At 43.7% G+C, this 17191-nt stretch overlaps 1 protein-coding gene across 1 annotated transcript in view; it reads left to right on the forward strand.

Moving 5' to 3' along the window:
• Positions 1-17191, forward strand: part of ITPRID2 (ITPR interacting domain containing 2) — a 289925-nt gene that overhangs the window by 123395 nt on the left and 149339 nt on the right. The window contains exons 9-10 of the mRNA XM_069616077.1: positions 9702-9771; positions 14916-15013. Coding sequence (XP_069472178.1) covers positions 9702-9771; positions 14916-15013 — 168 coding nt within the window. The remainder of the gene's footprint in view (positions 1-9701; positions 9772-14915; positions 15014-17191) is intronic.

The raw sequence follows: 17191 nt of genomic DNA on the forward strand, positions 1-17191 counted from the left end.
AATTCACAAATTCTGCTGATCTATTTTTGAAAACTAATGTATGCCTTGCAATGGAAGGAGAGAACCGCTACACCAACACTGGCAAACTTAAGTGTTAGCAGAGATTGTGTTCAGGCAAGGAATCTCACATGTAAACCAGCCATGGAGCGGCTCACTCATTAATATTCGAAAGCCCATAACACTCGCAGAGAAATTTTTCCAAGATGGCTGTCATTTTCAAAGGCTAGCAGACACACGCAAGGAAAGGAGGTGGGTGTCATGCCGGGCTCCCTATTCATGGAATTGCCTAATTGTGACACAATTCAGGTGGGGAAAGCTGGGACTGATTGGCCAGGGAACCAATGGGAAAGCATCAACGGCAGAAGGAGGGGGGCATGGGAGGGTGTAAAAACAGGTGCAGGAAGCCAGAAGGTGTGAGTTGTTTGGATGAGGTCAGTGGAGGAGGCAGATGAAGGAAGGTGTGGATGAGCAAAGGTGATTAGAAAAGGGGAGATATCGCTTGTGAAAGTCGTACTCTGTTGTGAAATTGTGTGTAAGGAAGGCTGAGAGTGGGTGATAAGCTGACTCGGAGATAGTGGGTAGTAGTGTGGAGGGAGGAGTGCTGGTATTCTTGAGGAGTGGTGGTGACAGTGGTAGTGTGGAGGTAGGAGGAGGGGTGGTGGTAATGTTGAGGAGCGTGAAGTGGGGGGTGAGTGTAGTATAGCAGAGTGCAGAAGGACGAGAGAGGGTGAAGACCTGAGTGAGTGGAATGCACAACCTTAAACCGCATCTTTGGGAAATTGGTGGATAGGAACCATAGTATTCCCCGAGGGAGGCTAGATCGAAGATGCATTTGCCTTTAGCCATTATCTAAAGTTGGATGTGCTTTATATAGTATGGGTCCCTAACACCAATCCAGACTTGAGGGAAGTCTGGATTTGGGTGGGATTAGAGGGGCGGCCACTAAGTGTTGGAAACAAAAGTAAAGGCCCTTGTACCTAATTTGGGAGCTGTGACATAATGCAGTTAAGAAAATCCTCTGAATAAATTGAATGCTTGAATGAGGGGTGCTTCAATTAATTGGTTTTCAATAATGTATCACTGATTTGTAATGTCATGCAGGGGTTTGTGTCTGGGTATTGCTGGACACTTAATGAGTTTTGATGAAAAGACAGAGGAGCAAAGAGAAACCTGTTGCCCGAATGCAAGCAAACCCATTAGATCAATAGGATCGTTATTTAGGGCTGGGTATATTGTACAGTTTAGATTCCACGCTCCCCTGTTTTTGGCTACTTCATTAAGATGGTGAGCAGTCAGTAATGAAGCCCATTTCACGATTTTGCAAAGCGTTTAACTATAGGATCTCGTTTGATATTTGTTGTAATTGTTCACATTTCATTGTGATTGGCTTTCTTAACTGAATTTGCCAATTGTTGCTTTAGCCATTTTAATGGTGCGAGCATTCACTCAAGGATTTGGTTTTGAGTGTCCCTCATAGCGAATGGGTGGAATTTAATAATTAATTGTTTGGTAACCCTGATTATCATTGGAAACTTGTGCATTGTTGAATAATTTGATTTAATCGGTGCACAGGTTTGAGGCAAACAATGAGGGATAACCCAATTTAATCTAAGAGAGGGGGTTGAGAGACAAGCTCCCTACTCGGTGTGCATGAACAGGGTTTAATTGTCCTTGGTTACTTTCCACTAACAGACTTTTTGAAGTTCGTGTTCTAACTCACTAATTTGTGTGTACATTTCGCCCTCCTTAGCTACATGATCATAAAAGGTAAAGGTTTTTTTGTGTTGCCCCTCCTCCTTGCTTAGGGGTTCTTTCCCAAGCAAGGCTTGCATTAATGCTCACTGGGTCTTTTGCTCTTCTCCCCCTCTCCCAGCCGAGATATTGTGGTTCTAGTGAGGCTAAACCTTCCCTCATTCTTCTCCTAGCTTGAGTCCGCATGGAGTGTGTCTCCACCTGCAGTCCCCTCTTTGCTCTACCCCTTTTGCATTATCTGCTTTGCTTATTTCTAACCACCTCTTCCTGACCTTGCTTGCTTCTATTCTTCCTCAATATGGCCTTGCCTCTTCCTTTCTTTCCCCTTCCTCCTTAGTTCTTTCTTCCTTATCCTCTTTACTTGTATACTTTTCCTTTCCTCGCCCTATTTTGCTATCTCTTTCAGGACCCTATGCCAAACCAGTCTTTCCTCGTCCTTCTGTCACAACTCACGCTCACATTTACATTCCAACTACCCTTAATCCTGACTGAAGAAGCAACGCTATTCTTTATGGTCCTTAGCCCAGGTTGCTGCCCCTGGATAAGCTATGGTGGTCATCTGATCCTTTGCAGTGCTCGGATTGGCCCTGAGGCCGGGTTGTTCAGCACTCGGCTAAGGCTTTAGAAATTCATATGTTCATCTTGGATCTCGCATACATCCCACATCCTCATCACTCCTCAGCTTTCTACCTTTTCTATAGGGAATATGTTTTAAGCCTGAAGTGTGGTCTGCTCATGTCCCTGTAGAGTCTTTTAACTGGTGTTGACAATATACTGGTAAGAAGATATTGATATTTTGCAGTTGGAAAGCCCTGTTGCTCAATTGAGAGGAATTCTTTCCCACTATATTGTTATGGATGTGGGAAAACTGTGAAGACCTGAACCTTTCCCTGTTTGTGCCACTGGGGATGGGGAAGAGTTGTGGGGATGGGTACACCCTCCTTATTTACACATCCTGAGGAAAGGAGCTTTCCCTGATGCTTGAAGTTCTCCTTGTATCTTTCCTTCTCCTAATCTAGTTTGGGAACTTTCAGATCTGCTCAATGTTTGACGGATAATACATTGTGGCAGATATAATCCAGAACTCCTCTTTTGAGTTCGTTATCTAGCACCATGGAGTTCTTGCAGTCTTACTTCGGAATGTGCTGGCTTTGGGGTCAATTGGTTAGATCTGTTTGGCTCTTGATGAGAATGGGAAAGGATGTTCCTACCTACCAGGGGCGATTGTTGGTACCCCCATACCTCCCATCCCCTCAATATTTTGACCAAGTGTTCAGGCCTTGTAAAAGCTTTAAAATCCTGCTAGACCTCCAAGTCAGAAACTGTGTATCTACTTGACCTTAGAGAAATGCGCTCGACCCATGAACTTGATGGCGTAGTATGTTTTTATATTGACTCGCGAACAATGTTAATGTGCCATTCAATATTCTCCTCACCTGGTCATGCTGGAAAACCATTTTCTATCCACCAGTACAAGATCCCCCACGTGTGAAGTACCATTAGGCAAGGCTAATATGAGTTATAATACATTTATGTGACTGCAAACTGATTTAGAATGTTATTAATGAGTCTGGGTGCATGTTTAAAGATGTAATCCTTTGTAGCCCACAATGCAGCCTCTCACTAATGATTTGTCGCATTGCACCGCAGTGGTGTCCGCTACAGGACGCTGCCTACTGTTGACTCAATATACACTCATGATAATGGATGAAGAAGGCCAATCGTTAATATAAACTGGGAATTGGCTGCTTCAAGCGAACTACATGAAGGGCAACTATTCACATGTATATTCTGATGCTCAACATATGGTAACTTGTCTGCCTCCCCAGGGGAGGGGCTAGGGGCATTGTGGGCATAGTGGAACACCACATGCACCAAACGCCAATAGAGCTGCTTCTCCACCCCAGGCCCTCACTTCTGGTCTGTCTGGTTAGGAATGTATGAAATCTGCCAACATTGCATTGTCCGTAACATTTCCTCAGATTTCTTATATTGTCTGTATGGTGGCGGGCGGTCTGGGTTGGAGCCTATGGAGCAGTGATTGTTGTGCTTTGCCTCACTCGGAGCCTTGTGTGTGTGTGTGCGCCACCTAGACTGCTGCTGGCTGTGCCCAGCAAGCCTTCGCCCGCCATGGACACATCTGCTCACACGCTTCGCACAAGTATCCAATCTCTGTGCTCTTCCATGAGAAGGCGATTAAACAGCTCACTGACAGTTATTTCTTTCTAACCCTTGCAATGTTCCTCTTCATCACTGAGCTTTGGCAATTAAACCTGCCAGAGTCCTGGCTCCAATCTTATGATATACATAATAGAGAACCATTTATCTGACTAGTCAATGCTAGAGCAAGACACGTTTACATAATCCTATGCTGGCCTTAATTACATAGTCTAAATCTTCATACAGCAAGTTGCAGCAGGAACACTGGGGAGGTCTGTTGTGGAGGTTATTGACTCACGGACTGGTGTAATTTAAGAGCTGTATTGTACCACACTAATTCTAAACCGCATGGATACATTTTATGTAGTAGTAGTTTGTCATTTGTAGAGCGCCTTTATCCCATAGGTATGGCCTCAAAGTGCTTGTGCTAACTAATTACAGGTTTCAGTGACTACTAATCTGTGATTTCTTCCGAAGAGACGTCAGAAGTGCCCTCTCCAGACAGGCAGACTGCTTGATTATCCATGCACATCCAGTGAGCTGTCCCACAGCCCACCCCTCCAGGTCACCTTCACCAACAGGCTTTGGATGACTAATCACAAATAACTGGAAGTCAGTCTGTGGCAAACTCTTGTATTGCTGGTATCAAAGAACCACGCACAGTAGGGTTGAGTAACATGCAATGTGCTTGACCTGCCTAAAAAGTACTCGACTCTGCTAGTGGTCGAGGCCGGAGTGTTGCATAACTTGCAGCGACCCCTAGCCCAGAGTCCCATGGTCCTCCAACTGTCTGGTCCAATGATACCATCACAAGCCCCTCCTTTTCACCAGCACCCCCTCTGTTTCTTTTCAGTCCTCTTCATCGGTCACTCCTCTGGTATGGGAATTTTCAGAATTCCCCCACCAAACCGCCCCCGCGTCCCCAAATCCCCCATTCTCGGGTCGTCATTTGCCCCTCTGGTGAACCTTAGTCAACATCTCTCTACTCATTGTATCGCTTTTTGATGGGAGTTATCTGGGGGTCTCTTGTGCGTTTTCATTCGGCACGTCAATGGTGTAAAAAGTATGCACTAATTAAAGGCTGCATGGAGAGTTTGCGAGGGGCAGGGGATGCTAAAGGCATAAAATGTGATGTGGTCTGCGAGAATTTCGCTCAGTTATCCTGATTTTCCTTAAATCAGTCATACATAGTTCCGACGTGGATTGGGTATGTACTATTGTGTGCCCAGTGTGTCCTTGATCAGTCATAAGTAACCTGTTCATTTCAGTGTTGAGGGTCTCTTTGCATGGGCATGACATGTAAACGAGAGCTGAGGTTTGGGACAGCACAACAGTTGCATCTTCCTTCAAACGAGTTATCCAGCAGTGCATGCTGGCCTGCATGAGTTCTCGTGCATTCTATTTCAGAGTTATCCAGCAGTGCATGCTGGCCTGCATGAGTTCTCGTGCATTTTATTGCAGAGTTATCCAGCAGTGCATGCTGCCCTGCATGAGTTCTCGTGCATTCTATTTCAGAGTTATCCAGCAGTGCATGCTGGCCTGCATGAGTTCTCGTGCATTCTATTTCAGAGTTATCCAGCAGTGCATGCTGGCCTGCATGAGTTCTCGTGCATTCTAGTTCAGGCTAGCAGAATCCTACTTTTTGGCCTTGTAGCAAATTATTTGGGGTTTGCACCGTTCTGCTGTACCTAATTTTGTGTAATTTGGGCTTGAAGGTGTTGACATTATTGATGATGGCATGTGGATGAAAACAACATTATCTGTGCCTCCCTTTTAAGGTTCTATAAGCTTCACGCTCTGCGCCTCAGCTGGAAGTGCAAAATGTAAAACCTCTAATTAACCAGCATATATTTCAGCTTATGCAATAGTCGGGGAATGACGGGGCCATCTGCTTGCATGCTCTGAGATGTGTCCATTCTTTACGCGACCGACAGATTTGTCTATAAATATAAAATGCAATTGCTGCAAAAGTTTTTGTCATACTGGGGTATTGGCGATTTAACAGCTTATTCTAAACGCCTGCTCTGTATAGGCATGTGCCGTTCTTGAACGAGGACAGCGGCCACATGCACGGGGTCTTTATGCAGGTTCTGCATGGGAATACAGTGTTCATGGATTTGCCATTTTAAATCTTCCCATTTGCTCACTGCAAGTAGTCCTTCTTCCCATTGCCGATGGTTCACAGCTCTAAGGTAGAGCTGCTTATAGGCCATAAATCCTATTAAGTTGCAAGGTTCCTGAAATCTTCCAGCATAAAATAGTGCTTATTACTCTGACCGCTCCTAAGAGGTTGTCCAGTTCCATGTGGAAAAGGTGTCGTCCAGCATAAAGCCCACTAGACCAAGAGCTTTAATTTCCTTAAAAACCTCTGGGTTATAAGCGCGCTATAAATACGCAACTAAGACATATTCCTGTAGCAGCGCCTCGATGCCCCCGGGCTGTGTGAGCACTTTAAAAATGCAAATAAAATAAGAAGCATACACTTTCCCTGGGATTGAATTGGTCTCCGATTTCTTCCTGATCATGACTTCATCGTAGCTCCTACAGCGCAGATCCAAACTGTACCTCTTTGCTGGTCAGGGCCACAGTTGGAAAACTGAAGGGCATTGGAAACATAAAACCCGTTCAGCTATCCCCGGTTGCCACAAATGTTTATATAGACCCCCGAATACCTCTGACCCATAGGCTATATGTTACCACCGTTCTTTGCTTTCAGTACGTCCTAAACATGTGGCCAGATTAGAATTGTGGGTAGAGCTGAGAAATGGATTGGGAATTGGGCTCATCAGTTTCCACATTGTATTGTTTTAGAGCGCAGTTGATTTCCAGGTATCTTTCTGATTAGACTTCCCACACATTATTATAGGTACAGACGGTTTCCTCATTCATCTTCAAATTCCCGTTTTTGCCGTAACCCTATTCCTTTTTGACAACTGTACAGGAGTAGGCTCACTCTGCTTTCTTGTCCCAAATAGGACATGGTATTTTTGCTGTTTACTGACGTCTGCCTGTTCCTCCACAAGCTTAAATGACTTTTGACCATGTGGGAGAACTGTTGGTCCAAGATTACTGTGGATGGTACATATGCTTGCTGTTCTTTGAGGTCTTGGTCCATGATAGCTGTGTGATTTGTTGTGGGTTATTAAGTCGGATTAAGTTCTTTCTCGCCGGACTAAAGTTGCCAATAGAATGGGCTTATGGAGTCTGGTGGCAATAAACTGCCACATTTTAAATGGTTTCATTTGTCCTTAGCTGATTGGCTTAGCCTGTATTTTAAGAAGTTGCCTGTTTTCAGGTGTCAATCTGGATCTTTTGCAATCTGAGCATCAAACACATGCATCTTACGGACTCCTTTCTGCATTGTGTTCCCGTGTCTCAACTGAACACGATCAGATGCTTCCTACTCTTGCCAGGGTAAGATTCTTTCAGCCACTTAAAGCCAGAGATTCACTGACGAATTTGATGTATCATAATTGCAAACCTATTCCTTAACTATTTGTGATCGCCAGATAACCATTCAATAGCAATGTAGACTTGCATACAGAGGCAAAAGGTAGAATTGGGCAGGAACTAATGGTTCCACTAATGTTATATTTTCTGGGGCAATTAGTTCAAGCTGCAACCTATGTTAGTTCCACGTGTTACAGATGTTTTCATAGTTCAGGAACGTATCTCCATACTGTCGAAACACACCTCCTTCATTTTACTCATTAGGCTCTCTAAACTTGAGTGATGAGGAGACCGGCTGGAAAGCTTACCATGATTACAGGTGTAAGAGTTGAGAAGTATGCTATACAAGTGACAAGACCTATATTTATCACATTATGCAGCTCTGCTGTTCTGCTTAAATTTGGCAGATGGCTTATGCAATAAACAAATAACTCCTTTCTTTGATCTGTATACCCACACATTGGTGATAGTATTATTTGGCGGGGTGTGGTACTGAAGACGTCTTCTACTGGGGGCGGTTGAGCTTGTGTATCCGTGTTATTTGTACTGTGTTCCTTTTCTCTTTGTCAGCGTCCAATTTTGCGTCTGGGCGTTTTGGGTCCTGAGTGGGAGGAGTTGGTCTGGGTGTTGAGTTTACACGGGCAGTTGTCCAACTGTTGTACGTTGTGCTAGGCTAATGTGGATTTTAATCCTCTTAAATTGTGGCGTCTGGATGCTTTCTGAGGCTGTCTTTGTTCAGTTGGCTGGGTAGAGGTGTTCTTATTACAACAGAAGAGCTGTCCTAGTGAGTATTGTACGTTGGTGGGTGGCGTGGCTAGTCTATTCACCTATAGGTGCAGGTAAACTAGGGTGTGGTTTATGGTAGTTATTACTGGCTTTGATGGTTGCTGGGTGTTCTGGGGTGTAGGGTACCTAGGACTGAATTGTGGCAGGTACTGATAATATCCAGAAGACTGAGAAGCAAGAGGTGGAGAGCTTAGGTTTTTACAGGTGGTTTACAATGAGATTGTACTCTTGGGTGTAGGACATCAGATGTCCAAAGGGATGTAGGTTTCGGCGGGAGCCAATCGATGATTGAGCAGCTCGAATACTGAACCATGGACAGCAGCGGGTAGGTCCAGGTTCGGCAAATGGCAGCCAGTGATCAAGATTGGGACACCTAGCTATCGGGAGAGGGTTTAGGCCTCGCAGAGGCAGGCAGTGATCAAGTATCCGATATGGGACACCTAGGTGACGGGGAGGTTTAGTTTTGAGAGAGGTAGGTGGTAATAACACCTAATTTTTAGATATCGGGAGGAAGGTCCAAGCCTCTCGGAGTGGCAGGCAGCAATTGAACACCTAGACTGGGACACCTAGACAGCGGGAGAGGCTGGGGCCTCAGTGTAGCAGGTTTAACAGTATAAGGTAGAGGTGGGAACACCTAGAGTTGGCTTTTGTGAACAGTGGCAGAGAGGCCCAGGTTTCACAAAGCAGTTCAGGCACAGTGGGTACACCCAAGTATAGTTTGGTACAGGAGAACACACCCAGATGTGGGAGAGGCCTAGGTTCCACAATGCAGCTTGGTACGGGAGGGGACACCCAGATGTGGGAGAGGCCTAGGTTCCACAATGCAGCTTGGTAGGGGGGGGACACCCAGATGTGGGAGAGGCCTAGGTTCCACAATGCAGCTTGGCACGGGAGGGGACACCCAGACGTGAGACTCCTGTATTGAGATGGCAATGCCTAGGTTTCACAGTGCAGTTTGGTAGAGGAGAGCACACCGAGATTGAGAGACTTGTACAGTGAATAGAGCCCTGAGCGTTACAGTACAGTTTTGGTACATGAGAAACACACCTAGAATGGGAGAGCCTGTATAGTGGGAGAGGGGAGAAACACACTGGGATTTGGGATTCCTGTATAGTGGGAGAGAGGCCCACGTTTCACAATATAGTTCGGAACAGGAGAAATATCCCCCTTACTGTTTTCCATTCCTGTCTTGACTAGCATCATTTATTATTTTCCTCTTAGTATAGTTTGCTCATTGGATATTGGTTTACTTCGTGTTGTACTGACCTTTTGTTCGGCACTTTGGTAAAAGTGCTTTTTAAATTCGAATGCATATAAAGTAACCACCTGCCTTATTCGCATATGGTCCGTGTTAAGCCCATGGCAGTCTGTTCCGAGTGTTTATTGGCACTCGGACAAGTTTGATTAATATGGGGTGGTATTTCAACAGGTGACCAACTTCTTTGTTGGCAGATCTCTGCCACTAATCGCTCGCTTTCAGCAATGCATTGCAGCACGTGAAGTGTAATTTGAAACATGGCTACAGTTTCACAATCTGCATTTAACTTTTTTAGATTCAAAGCACTGAAGGAGAGTCGACCCAAGGACCACCTTGCCAGTTATCGAGAGACAAATTGGCTAAAGGTAAGACCCAGCAGTTTTCTAGAAGTAGCGCATTGTACTTTGAAGTAGTTTACTTTTTTTTAAAACGCAAAATAGTTTGAGAATCCAGTTTATCACATTAATACATGTACATAAATATTAATGAATGGAAAACCATTAAAAAGAAAAAGCTCAAATAATTTTTCTTATTTGTTGGAACATCTGTGCACTTTACTTAATGCTTCCTAATTATAATTGCCCTGCTGTGCAGAAACTGCTTCCATTACCGGAAAAAAGAAATGTAAAGTACACTGCCTGTTTAAATAGGTTTTGAGCAACACCATCAAACCAAAGGTGAATTTGAAATGTGTATTCTCAGGAGTATAGCGTCACCACTGTCCACAAGCAGTAATTAGCTGAAGTCTGCTAAAGGTAATCTTGGTCTCAGCTGAACCGTGACAGTGGTCTCCGCCAATCGAGGAAGTCTTCATAAGATACTAGCTTGCCACATAGTCAAGCAGAGCTATCCCTATCTTCCTGGAGTATAACCTTTTTTGGTAACGTTCATGCACTGGTGTGTGGGTGCTAATCCCACTTCATGGGTTTGGCGGACTGTTTTAGGCTCACCATAAGGTATCCAAGGAACCAGACACCAGGGAGGGTGTTGGGAGGTGGGGATCGGGCCAAACTGGGGGAGGGGAGGCTTACATCTTTCAGACCATAGCTCGTAATGCCTGGTTTGAGGGTTCACAAGACCTTTATGCAGTCTGCCAATGGATGCTAGTCTGTTAGGCAAGTTAAAGGGGCTTGTTCAATTGCTCAGGGACCAACTCTGTAGCATTTGACTCGGATCCCGTTTTTTTTCCAGCCCTCCATGTTTGCAAGCATCATTGTGCATCAAATCACAACTGTGCAAGGCTCTCCATCGGATTTCACCCTTGTAACATTGAATAACTGCTGAAACTGTATGTCTGCCATTGTGCATGTTAAATGCAAAGTACTAGTCCGACCTGGCGTTGCCTCCTCTGCCTCTTCGTGGCAAGCCTGTTTTTAATACATTTTGGCTATGATCTGAAGCGCAATACCATAGATTTCACATTGTTCGTATACTTGCACAAAGAGCTTGAGGTTATTCAGTTTTGGCAAGTATGATGCCATAATCTGGGTACATGAGTACGGAGACCCTTCATAGGCCAATCCTGGGAGCATTAGGGGCTTCATCCACAGAAGCCGTGCAGATTGCTTTAGTTTGGAAGTTGAGGTGTAATGGTGTAGGTTTAAAGCGTTTTCGTGAGCCATCCAATGTCAAAGTACCTGGCTTGCCTTATCTCTGGAAACCAGTGTTTTGGAAATTGGCTTATCGAGCTGAGCTACAGCGAAGGTTACAGGAATCAAAGTAGATACAGTGAAGGAGGTGAAAGCATTAAACAGAATCACCCATTGAGCCAGATCTTGGGTTGTCGGATGTTTTCAACTAAAATGGTCAGTCTAGCCAGCATTGGCAATTGTTGAAGCATTCTGGAAGTTGTGACCCAAAACCTCGTGGGAGCTGAAGGTTGCACGCCCCTTAGCTACTGAATGGGATGCTGCAAATTAGACTTCTGTTCTAAAACGTACTCCTATAGGGCCTATTATGCTTTAACTGTGTTTATATATGTTTATAAAGGAGCATTAAGGCACATCTATAAGACTGTTAATTTCACATATAGATTTCTGACAAGGCTAGCCTAAGGTGTCGAAATAAGTGCCTAGTAGCAGTTGGAATCCAGCCAAACTGACTCTTCTAGGCTCCTAGAAGGCACTAACGATTTCTCAACAATTTTGATGCCTACACTCAAGGCAGCTCTCTAGTCAAACGAAGCATGGTGAATATACAAACCACTTTAAAGTAATGCAGACAATGGGCTGCTGACTGCAGTAACTACATCTTCTGTATGCAATTGCAGTGCATATCCTTGTGTATTGCATAGTGGCAAATGACCTGGAGTATGGGTGGAGGGGGAAGAGTGGCTAGCTGACAAATACTAGAGCTTCATGCTGAGTGAAGATGTGGGTCAGAGCGGCAGGCCCCCCACTGTTGTGACTTATCAGACTAATGATCACGCTGTCAGCTACCATTCATTCATACAGAAGGTGAGTCCATGTGTGATACAGTCCTGCTGAACTTTTTTAGCTCCTGTTAGATTCCTCCCAACCCTCTGCTGCAATGGACCATAGAAACTTGTGGATGTATTTTGAGAGCGGCCTATTCACAAATGCATACCACAGCACTGTACATGAGCCCTTAACAGCTACACCATTCCTACTCTCCTCCAAGAAACTGTTCAGTAACTTGTCCACCGCTGAAGTTGGGTAATCTAGTGTTAGGCAAAGCTCGCCCTCTTGAAATTGTTGACTAAATCAAAGTGGTTGGTTAATTCCCTTCCCTTTCCAGGTCCATGCTCCATCAACAGTATCTGATTTGGCAAACCTCTAACCCACGTGGCTACTTGTCTGTCCTATTGTCTGGGTGGGGCACAACATGGAGCAGGCAATGCAGATTCTTATGACTGATTTGTCTGAGTAATTTGTGAATGGGGTGCTTACACACACACATATGGTTCCTGCTCCGATTTGGGTTGATTCACACTTTGAATCGACATTAAAAAGGCTGTGTTGGCAGTGCCCAATATGCTGGTGGAGCCCATCAACCTCGATGTGTTGTGTATGCCTTTCCATCTCATGTATGTGATATTCATCATTGTATTCACTCATAGTTTTTCATCACATGTGTATAGGTTACGTTTATTGTTGTTGTTGTTGGTTGCTGGTATGGCCACATGGAACGTGGAACCAAGGCCCCGCCTCCAGGCGTTGCAAGTTTCATGGAGGTCAGTTGAGCGGGAGGCAGCTGGAGGTCGCTATGGAGCGACTTGTCTTACCTGTGGGTTAATAAAGGCAATGTCTGGAAAATCATGCCGGTTCCCCTGTGTGATTCCTGAGGCCTACAGTCACAACGGGCTGTCTTCCAGATGATTAGTTTAATATCACTGTTTTTCAATGGTTCAGGATTGGGGTGGCGGTGTTTGGCAGAGGGTGCATATGCCTAGTTGGAAATGCAAGTAAAATCGTTTATTGGGCTGGTTTGTGTCGTGCTGGACTAATTTGCCTTTTTTTTCTGTGGCAAGTGGAGCATTCACTTAACAATCATTACAACTACCACTGCACCCTGCGATGTCTTATGCATTCAAATGGGCGTAAATCTGAAGATCTGATCCAAGAGCTTGATGATTTCAGCGGCACGGGCCATAGTGTTTATGTTCACCCAGTTCTTCCATTTACATTCGTTAGGCGTGCGAGGGTGTCCAGTCAAAGGATCGAAAACAAAAGGATCGAATACAATTGTTTCGAGTCAAAAGGGCCGAAAAAAAGTCGAATGCCTTTTTTTAAAATGTATATATATATTTATTTTTTTGGCTTCCGTATAGGAAAAAATGTTTTTGACACCAAAAACAAGAGTTTTTGGGGGGGGGGCGCAAAAAAAAGAAATGTGACCTATTTTTTCGGTCCTTTTTGACTCGAAACTATTGTATTTGATCCTTTTTTGTTTTCGATCCTTTCACCTACAACCGCATGTGAGTGCTTCCGACATTTTCCTATAGGGCAAAAATCTTAAGTTCCAAACTTGAATTCTTATCAATATTGTATTCTCAAACTCTCTAATTTAAGGAACTTGTAGTTTACCATTGATGGTGGGTGTTATGGTGGGCGGTCTGTACGTGCATTTTTGTGACTAACCAAGTTCGCCTAATAAGAGGCGCCGCAACTAGCATCTCTAAGGAGTTGGCCCTAATAATTCCCATTATCCTTATCTATTGTCGTGTAGATTGCCATTCATTGAAGCTGCTCTAGATTCTGATCTTGATAGCTGATGGAAGAATTATTGGGTGGCCATCAGCGTCACGTATCTAGTAGTCAAAATATAATGGGGCGATGGGTTATTTGCATTGGGGAAGAGGGGCTGGGTGGAGTATTCCCAGATGTACTCCCGTAGTGGAGGCAGTCATGCGACCTATGAATAGTTCAGCCGATTGTCTGATAACTCGTCTTGTGCTGGGAATGTGTAGAAAAGAGGGGGCAGAGGTTTTACTGGCATGTAGATGTTTAAAAGAACTCTCTTCCCATTGTTGACACAACTTCTGAGTTGAGAGGGTAAGGAACCAAGTCCCAAGCGTTCAGGGATTTAGTGATGCAGCACGTCGCAAGTGTGACCTGTGCTGCTTTTTCTAATTGATGTGGGTGCACAAACCTCCTGGAGACCTAGTCCTATATCTTGAAGAAAGACTGACTGGCCTCTTTTGCTGCCTGGAGAAATCATGACCTGCACCTTTGTGCCGAGGATGGTAGCACTGGGAGATGATGGCAAGACCTCCCTTGACTTTGAAGGTGAACCACAAGTATGGAGTGATGGGATGGCATTAATGGCTCGTCGGGGCGTTGGTCGGTCTAAAGGGCTTTGCATGTTCTACACAGATACCCCGAACACAATCGCTCGGCTTCGTCATTAAATCCATCCTTGCAACTAAAGGAGTACACTGGACATCCAAGACTCTGTTGCTCTCAGAGGATGATTGAGATCCCTGCAGCTACTATCATTTGCTTAGAGCTCCTTTGTGGTGGGACGATGTTTAATGCAACGGGTGGTCTTTCAATAAGGAATGATGTGCTATGTAAAAGTGATACTATTATAATCCCGCTTTGCCATGACACCTTTTTTACCTGTATAGAAAGTAGGTTAGGGATTGAACACAACTCCTGTAAAGTAAGAACATTCCTATCTGACTGGCATTTTTTGATCTACTGACCCATTTAATTGTTTTTGTCTGAGGGGCACTTTGCCCTCATACCTTGCAAAATACCGAACCGGGAGTTGCAGGGGTGTCCCCTTCTCCCAATGTTCGGTATTTAGTGATTTTGGGCTTGCGTGGGTGTCCCACCGCTTCATTCAAATTGGAGGCTGGAGGCAAAAATACAAAGCGAATGTGGATTTTAATGGGTCCCAAACAGATAGATGGCGGCCAGTTTGCTGCGACTAAAAAAACAAGATAATCGATCAAACTACCCCAAACCGTAAAGTATACTGGTCGGAGACTTAATTGAAAAGTTACACATTTCAGAAACCCATGCATATCCAATGTGTTTTGCAGATTACTTCTCTGGGACCAGGACTGCTAGTCAGCACTCTGATAGCAGTGGCTTTGCTGAAGATCCATCTGCAGACTACCTTTCTTCGATTCCTGTACAGGTACAGTGTTATGTGCGCCCATCTGCATCTTTAACTCTTGCTGTATATGCATACATGTTTCCAGGGCCCCCAATTCGAGTATCCGAATGATGAGGCCCATATGTTATTTAAATGTTTTCCTCATTTTGTTCCAAGTATCGAGAAATTGTCTATTCTGACTTGTGTTGGAAACTTGATTGCTGAATGGATTGGCAAAGCACGAGGGTGACCTAAAAAAGAGCAAACGGTAAAGGAGAAAAGCATTTGGTGTCTTGATTGAAGGAATACTTTGCTTGCAAGTAGGGCCATCGTTTTTTCATGAACGAATCGTTAAGACTTTGAATATATTGAAATGCCAAGCCTAATGAAACTGGCGCCATGCTTGGTAAGCTATTTAGAATAGAGAAGCAATGCAGGGTAAATGTGAAAGGAAAAGGAGAGGTTGAAAACTAGTCTGACAGAAGCATTAAGTGAAAATGGTAAGAGTGTGAATGTATGTGCAGAAAAAGGCTGGGTGAAAATACCAAGCCACACTGTCGCTCTTTGTTGGTCCCAGCATGGGATATGGAGGTTTAAAAATTGTAGATCGCAAATTTAACTATTCTTTTCTTGTAGTATGCAAAATTCTACTGGAATTCAGTAATCGGTCTGCGATTTGATTCTTCAAAATAAGTTGATATCCATAAAGTTTGTCTTGAAAAGAAATCACTTTTCATAAATGTGCATTAAGAACGACAGGTTTATATTAAACAACGTAACACCAATTATTGTGATTCGGCACAATGTATTTTCGAGTTTTTTCCATTTCTATTCTTTTTTTTCATTTTTATTAAATATATTCGGTTTTACATTACACATCACGGGTGCATTGTATTAGTCATATCACACATGCAATTATACACACATCTCTTTCTTGCCCATTTGTAGTTCATATATATTCCACCTTTGTAGTCCGTGCCGCGTTTCCAGAAACGCGACGCGTCTACGCACAGAAAGCTCTGTTGCCTGGCCAATGGACAAACAACACAGTGAGGAACTCTCCACACGCGTGCTGTTCAGCTGCTGTGCTAGAAGAGAAACAAGCCCCACTGGCAGGTTGGTCTGATATTAAGCACTTTTCATTGTCACTTCTTCATGTAACTGAACACGGTCACGTAATATTGACACGCGATCCATTCAATCCACAGAATACATTTGAGCAGGGGCATTCCCTGCCGCCTGCACCAATATCGCAAGACGGCATCGCTGATTTCAAGGCGTCCTCATATCATTTAACAGGATTTCTTCCTGTTTTTAAATGGTCAACTATCACAATAGGTAATTAATTTTTTGTAATACATTATTTCACTCATCCTGAACTGTTCACACTTCATTAATTTCATTCTTATTATTATTTTCCTTTTGGCACGGGTGCTTTGACAACATTTGACAACAATTGAATATGGTATGTGATGGTTTTTTTACATTTTTACATTTGTTCATGTTTTTTTACATTGGTTCATGTTTATGCAACTCTGATGATTTAACTGCATTATGTAAGACTCACCCTGATGAAGGAGGAAACTCCCGAAATGCATTGGCAATTAAGTCTAACATTATGGATATGTTGACTGCTTCCTCACTAAGACACTATTAGTGATTTCTTTTGAAGACAAACTTTATGGATATAAACTTATTTTGAAGAATAAAATCGCAGACTGATTTATTACTGAATTCCAGTAGAATTTTGCATACTACAAGAAAAGCATTGTTAAATTTGCCATCAACAATTTTTAAACCTCCATATCCCATGCTGGGACCAACAGAGAGCGACAGTGTGGCTTGGTATTTTCACCCAGCCTTTTTCTACACATTGATTTTTTTTGATTCAGGGTGTCTCCAGACTCTTCACTGTCAGCTCGTGAAACCTTTGGAACTATCATTATTTTTGCTGACTTAATTATCAAAATATGTTTGAACTTTAACACAAAGTGATTAACATAGTGGTGCCCACTAACTTTTGTTTTGCAAGAGTGTGAATGTATACAGACTGGAGAAAATAAGGATAATACTTCATGAGTTTGTCATGGAAAGCGAGCAGGGCGTTTTGCAATTTTTGCTGAACTGGTAAGTGGGAAATTACTGCGCTGGGGGTAAATGAAAAAAACATGAGAATTCGATAACCGCGTTAAAGCGGAATATTGTTAGAGGTGTAAAAGT

This window comes from Ambystoma mexicanum, chromosome 9 (genome assembly GCF_040938575.1).
Source record: "Ambystoma mexicanum isolate Mex_15411 chromosome 9, UKY_AmexF1_1, whole genome shotgun sequence".
In the NCBI taxonomy this organism is placed as follows: Eukaryota; Metazoa; Chordata; class Amphibia; order Caudata; family Ambystomatidae; genus Ambystoma; species Ambystoma mexicanum.